This window comes from Pistacia vera, unplaced genomic scaffold (assembly GCF_008641045.1).
Source record: "Pistacia vera cultivar Batoury unplaced genomic scaffold, PisVer_v2 Contig356, whole genome shotgun sequence".
In the NCBI taxonomy this organism is placed as follows: Eukaryota; Viridiplantae; Streptophyta; class Magnoliopsida; order Sapindales; family Anacardiaceae; genus Pistacia; species Pistacia vera.
Genome location: NW_022196175.1, coordinates 58,232 through 65,252, shown reverse-complemented (window position 1 = coordinate 65,252; position 7,021 = coordinate 58,232). Strand labels below are relative to the sequence as shown.

At 34.4% G+C, this 7,021-nt stretch overlaps 2 protein-coding genes across 2 annotated transcripts; both read right to left on the bottom strand.

Moving 5' to 3' along the window:
- Positions 1 to 1,402: 1,402 nt before the first annotated feature.
- Positions 1,403 to 3,001, bottom strand: LOC116139641 (transcription factor MYB106-like). Its single transcript, XM_031425318.1, has 3 exons — positions 2,866 to 3,001; positions 2,629 to 2,758; positions 1,403 to 2,204 (listed from the first exon to the last, which is right to left on the bottom strand). The coding sequence occupies exons 1-3, from the start codon at positions 2,999 to 3,001 to the stop codon at positions 1,508 to 1,510; spliced, it is 963 nt and encodes a 320-aa protein (XP_031281178.1). The 3' UTR covers positions 1,403 to 1,507.
- A 2,141-nt stretch (positions 3,002 to 5,142) lies between these two features.
- On the bottom strand, positions 5,143 to 6,806 carry LOC116139639 (transcription factor MYB106-like). The gene is made up of 3 exons (XM_031425316.1): positions 6,671 to 6,806; positions 6,434 to 6,563; positions 5,143 to 6,009 (listed from the first exon to the last, which is right to left on the bottom strand). The coding sequence occupies exons 1-3, from the start codon at positions 6,804 to 6,806 to the stop codon at positions 5,313 to 5,315; spliced, it is 963 nt and encodes a 320-aa protein (XP_031281176.1). The 3' UTR covers positions 5,143 to 5,312.
- Positions 6,807 to 7,021: the final 215 nt, after the last annotated feature.

The following is a 7,021-nucleotide window of genomic DNA, read 5'->3' as shown; positions in this document are numbered from 1 at the left end:
ACATTAGCCATAGTATGCACAACATATATACAGGCGTAATAATATTTTTATTAACATTAGAATATGTGACAAAATGACCCTAGACAACTCAAGACAAAATTCATGGGAATGGTGTCCTCTACAATATCACGGTGATTGATTGCGGGACTTAAAGCTTATAGAGCGTAGTTTCAACACTATATGGCAAGGAAGGATTGCGAACGTGTATTTTATAACGGATATGCCCTTGTCTCCAAACTACAATAATGGTTTGGAGGATGACCCTAACCATCTATTCATCAACGATTTCACTGTTGTATTTCATTGGGGTGCTGGGGTTTGTGGCAATGTCCCTTCTATATATCTAACTACGCTAGTGTTGTTAGTTTAAGGAGATAATGTTGTTATAGTTTGATTTTTTAAGAATATTTATTTTATGAATTATTGTTAATGAATTTGTAATATGTTTATAATTATCAATGACAATAACTTCATATATATATATATTGTTTCAATCTTTCTTATTATGTTGTTATATGGTTGTTTTAATCTCTCTTTTTACGTTTTTATATGGTTTTTTTATCTCTTAAAAATATAATTTCATAAATCATTATCTATATTTAGAAAAGAATGTTGGAAAGAAAGGAATTAGGTGTATATGGACCAAATTTGAAGAAGATGCATTACTTAAACAGTCGGAGCCTATGGTTGTAGAGGACAAATCTTGAAAGTGGAAAATTTAAATTTGGTACTTTGAAGCAAATTGAAAAGACATAGACTACCATATTACAAAATTCTGGATTGAAAGTTGTTTCACACATTGATTTGAAGCATAGAAAGTGGAAAAAGACAATATTGTATAATATACATGTTGAACATAAGTGGTTTTGGATGGAATGACATAAATATTGAATAGAGGTTGATAGTGATGAGGTATAGGTTTGTAAAAACTTTTGAATTTTTTTTATAAATAATTTAAATTTTTTTTATTTATTTATAATGTTATAATGTACAAGGATGGAGGCATAAACTATTTCCACATTATAATAGGCAAGGGACAGAGACCAAACATATTATAATATAAAAGTAATACAATATAATGTTCTACTAATGGCGGTTAATAATTTTCATGAATGAGTGCATGAGGTAGAATATTATTAGAACACAAATGATCATATCATTCAATGTTAAGTAACCCTTATTTAGAATTTAGTGAACATAAAGGAAAGATCGATAATAGAGGAAATTCTGGATATTAACAAACCACGATTACAAGAAGAATCGGAAGCCATTATTTAACACACCAATGACCCATATGGAACAACACATCGACAGAGCAAACGAATTTGTGATTTGCAGAATGAATTTATTCCTGTGGTAGCGAAACACGCAATTTTTTTTTTTTTTTTTTTTTTCTTCTCTTTATTATTCATGAAGGTTATTTGAATCTAGCCGACTATTGACCGTTATTGTACATAATCTTCCACTGGTTAGAACGTGGGCGAGTACACTGGTGAAGATATTAAACTCATGATATCATTACAATAGTAGTTATTGTTGTCTTCATGATGATTACTTGTTCCGCTACCGATATGCATACTTGTGTTAATGCCATGATCATCGAAGTCATGCTAAACCTGTCAAGGAAATCGTTAGCTCCGGTCCATACCTCCCCGGCGGCCTCAAGCACCATGTCAACACCGCTCTTATTTAATCCTACATTCATTTCTTCTCTAAACGATGCGTTAACAGTTGGCGGTGCTTGTGTCTTCTCACAAAAATGCAGAGTAGATGTTGGTGATTCAAGATCAGTAATATTATTACTATTAATGCTACTTTCGAACGCCTTGAAACAAACGTTTTGCCAGGCTTTGAGGATGTCGAGACAACGTGGTCTAGTAGCCATTTTTTTTAGTAAGTGAACTGAAGGTGAAGGGCGAGAGCGTGGTGATAATGAGTCAGTCGTTGGTTCATTGTGCCTAGCCCTTGACTCCTTCACCAATCGAGTCTCCGCCTCAAGTCGAGCAGTCTCCCACTGAGCCATGTGGCTGAGGTTGGAGGCGTTCTTTGGACCACCGTCGGCCGCGCCGAGAGAGGCAACCTTGGGCCTGTGAGTCACCGGATCAATACCCATCATGGCTAATCGTTTTTTGATGTGTGTGTTCCAATAATTCTTGATCTCGTTGTCTGTTCTCTTTGGTAAGTGAGCGGCTATGACAGACCACCTAAAAATAAAAATTAAAAAAATACTCACAATGACTAAAAATTCTCGAACACAAATGTTGATGTGTATACGAATCATTAAAAAATGATCCAAATTTTTTAAAAAATGGGAGTAACATTCATATGAAACATGAGCACCTAATTATATAAAAGAGAATTGAAAGATGTCAATCTTGATATATAGACAACATGCCTAACATATTGGTTATGATAAAGCACAAATTTAAAGATTTTCAAGATCTTTAGACAAAGATGAATTAATATAAAAAAATAGTTATATTAATTCGACGGTACCTAACCATCAACAAGAGAAACTTTATATATATAATCCACATTAATACTAAAAAGTCAAAAAACTAGAAAGAAAATTTGTCAATCAAGTTATGGTTTCATACTTATAATATTTAAAAGCACACAATTATAAACCTGTTGCCGACAAGAGCGTGAAGTTGAATGATAGTTTGTTCTTCATGTTGACTGAACTTTCCTCTCTTAATATCAGGTCTCAGATAATTAATCCATCTCAGTCTGCAGCTCTTCCCACTTCTCTGAAGACCTGATGAACAAACACATATAATTAAAAACTCAAAAGCCATAAGATTGATTGATATATGGAAGCACTATATGTAAGTTTAAAAAGAGAACCAAAAGTTGAAAGTTGACCTGCTTTCTCGGGCAAGCAACGCCAGCTTCCATGGCCATGTTGTTGAATGTAGGCTAAGAGTTTCTGGTCCTCTTCAGGTGTCCAGGGACCTCTCTTCAAGCCGCTGGCGTCACTGTAGAGGGAAGACCTTCCCATTTTTATGCTAAAAAGTAAAATAAATTTTGTGAAGGACTCAAACTTTGAGAGTGAGTGATACTGATGATTGTGGGATAAGTGAACATATCAGTAGTATTTATGGGGCAACGAAATTGATTGTTTATTCAATTCTACAACTTGATATTACCTAAATACCCTTTTATTTTTTCCAAATATATATAAATTTATAATCTTCGTTTAATTAATTCCAGAGAAGAAGATGCTGCAGCATTGAAGAAATTCCAGAGAAGAAGATGCCGCGGCATTGAAGAAATTACGTCGCCGCATGACCTGCATGACAACCGTTGAAAAACTGTTCAACAGCAAGGATGTTTCTGAGTTATGTGCTGTTGGACGGGCGTCCATATTATATTGACGCCCGTCCATAAATGAGTTATGTGCTTTTGGACGGGCGTCCATATTATATGGACGCCCGTCCAAAAAGATGGATGCCCGTCCAAAAAATTTGGACGGGCGTCCATTGTTTTTTTTTTCTAAAACAACACAACTTTTTATGGACGGGCGTCCATATTATATGGACGCCCGTCCCTAGCATATGGACGTCCGTCCATATAACATGGACGGCCGTCCAAAATTAATGGACGGCCGTCCATCTATTCCGTCCCTAAGCTTTTACAAATTTTTTTTTTATTTTAATAGGGACGGTCGTCCATATTATATGGACGACCGTCCCTTGAATATGGACGCCCGTCCATATAATATGGACGGGCGTCCATGTGAGTGAACGGCCGTCCAAATTTGATGGACGGCCGTTCACTAGAGAAAAATTATAAAAAAATAGAGAAACGCGTTCCACGTCGGCCGGTACAAAAATTCGGTGCAAATATTTCGGTGTCCGTAGTGTTATTGCAAATTTAATGTTATTAATTGATGTCTATTCATTCACATTCATATGGACATGCCCAAAGATTGTGTCCAAAATGCCTACTTACAACCAAGCCTGCAGACCCGAATTTCCAAAACTGAATTATTTATCATTTTAAAACCATTTTCTTTCTTGGTTTCATAACTGAAATAATTGTAGCTTGTTGATAAACAATATCAGTAGTCAGTTAATTAGCATTTTTTCATAGAAAAAAAAACAAAAGGTAAGATTACTAATTGATTAACAAACTAAAAAACAGTAAAAACGATTCTTTCAATTCGCGCTTCCAGTGTAACTAACTGAAAAATTTTATCTGGTAATTAATTACTGTAATGAAGTTTATCAGATGCACCAGAATTTTGTTATTATTAAATTACGAAAAATAATATACTTATAAAGATTCTATATAAAATTTTTCATATAAAGTGAAGTGTTAGAGTATGATAGGATGAATTAATATAAAATATCAAGTTAATAAATGCACATCAAATAATAGTAATAATATAACAATGTAAGAGTATTGTCACATCATTTTATATGAATAATTTTGTATAAAGTCTTTATTAATGTAATATGTGAGGCTCGATAGCTAAGAATGATTTATTGATTGCCTATAAACTTTTATTAGAAATGTATTGGTTTATTACCATCAGTATGTAAGGGATAATGATTGAAAGGTGAGAATAACTTATACACGACTGTTTCACCATCTCACCATTTTGTTGATATAGTAAAACCATTAAATGAAACAAAAATATGTATTGCTAAATTTTAAAAACAGCTCCCATAGCGGTGGTTATTAATAAAAGATAATGGATAGTTATTTATAAATCATGGTGATACATAGATGAAAAAAAAAAATGATAACTATACAAACAGTACATATCCTTATATCATTCAAGGGTCTTATTACCGTTAACAAAATGAGATGATAAAGACTATCTTATATAACTATTTATTGAAGCCCTCTTGTGTTGAACTGTTGATAAGCTTTTGATTCTGCAACTCTTCAGTAGTAATGGCGGTTAATAATTTGCATGAATGAGTGCATGAGGTAGAATATTATTAGAACACAAATGATCATATCATTCAATGTTAAGTAACCCTTATTTAGAATTTAGTGAACATAAAGGAAAGATCGATAATAGAGGAAATTCTGGATATTAACAAACCACGATTACAAGAAGAATCGGAAGCCATTATTTAACACACCAGTGACCCATATGGAACAACACATCGACAGAGCAAACGAATTTGTGATTTGCAGAACGAATTTATTCCTGTGGTAGCGAAACACGCAATTTTTTTTTTTCTTCTCTTTATTATTCATGAAGGTTATTTGAATCTAGCCGACTATTGACCGTTATTGTACATAATCTTCCACTGGTTAGAACGTGGGCGAGTACACTGGTGAAGATATTAAACTCATGATATCATTACAATAGTAGTTATTGTTGTCTTCATGATGATTACTTGTTCCGCTACCGATATGCATACTTGTGTTAATGCCATGATCATCGAAGTCATGCTAAACCTGTCAAGGAAATCGTTAGCTCCGGTCCATACCTCCCCGGCGGCCTCAAGCACCATGTCAACACCGCTCTTATTTAATCCTACATTCATTTCTTCTCTAAACGATGCGTTAACAGTTGGCGGTGCTTGTGTCTTCTCACAAAAATGCAGAGTAGATGTTGGTGATTCAAGATCAGTAATATTATTACTATTAATGCTACTTTCGAACGCCTTGAAACAAACGTTTTGCCAGGCTTTGAGGATGTCGAGACAACGTGGTCTAGTAGCCATTTTTTTTAGTAAGTGAACTGAAGGTGAAGGGCGAGAGCGTGGTGATAATGAGTCAGTCGTTGGTTCATTGTGCCTAGCCCTTGACTCCTTCACCAATCGAGTCTCCGCCTCAAGTCGAGCAGTCTCCCACTGAGCCATGTGGCTGAGGTTGGAGGCGTTCTTTGGACCACCGTCGGCCGCGCCGAGAGAGGCAACCTTGGGCCTGTGAGTCACCGGATCAATACCCATCATGGCTAATCGTTTTTTGATGTGTGTGTTCCAATAATTCTTGATCTCGTTGTCTGTTCTCTTTGGTAAGTGAGCGGCTATGACAGACCACCTAAAAATAAAAATTAAAAAAATACTCACAATGACTAAAAATTCTCGAACACAAATGTTGATGTGTATACGAATCATTAAAAAATGATCCAAATTTTTTAAAAAATGGGAGTAACATTCATATGAAACATGAGCACCTAATTATATAAAAGAGAATTGAAAGATGTCAATCTTGATATATAGACAACATGCCTAACATATTGGTTATGATAAAGCACAAATTTAAAGATTTTCAAGATCTTTAGACAAAGATGAATTAATATAAAAAAATAGTTATATTAATTCGACGGTACCTAACCATCAACAAGAGAAACTTTATATATATAATCCACATTAATACTAAAAAGTCAAAAAACTAGAAAGAAAATTTGTCAATCAAGTTATGGTTTCATACTTATAATATTTAAAAGCACACAATTATAAACCTGTTGCCGACAAGAGCGTGAAGTTGAATGATAGTTTGTTCTTCATGTTGACTGAACTTTCCTCTCTTAATATCAGGTCTCAGATAATTAATCCATCTCAGTCTGCAGCTCTTCCCACTTCTCTGAAGACCTGATGAACAAACACATATAATTAAAAACTCAAAAGCCATAAGATTGATTGATATATGGAAGCACTATATGTAAGTTTAAAAAGAGAACCAAAAGTTGAAAGTTGACCTGCTTTCTCGGGCAAGCAACGCCAGCTTCCATGGCCATGTTGTTGAATGTAGGCTAAGAGTTTCTGGTCCTCTTCAGGTGTCCAGGGACCTCTCTTCAAGCCGCTGGCGTCACTGTAGAGGGAAGACCTTCCCATTTTTATGCTAAAAAGTAAAATAAATTTTGTGAAGGACTCAAACTTTGAGAGTGAGTGATACTGATGATTGTGGGATAAGTGAACATATCAGTAGTATTTATGGGGCAACGAAATTGATTGTTTATTCAATTCTACAACTTGATATTACCTAAATACCCTTTTATTTTTTCCAAATATATATAAATTTATAATCTTCGTTTAATTAACATATATAA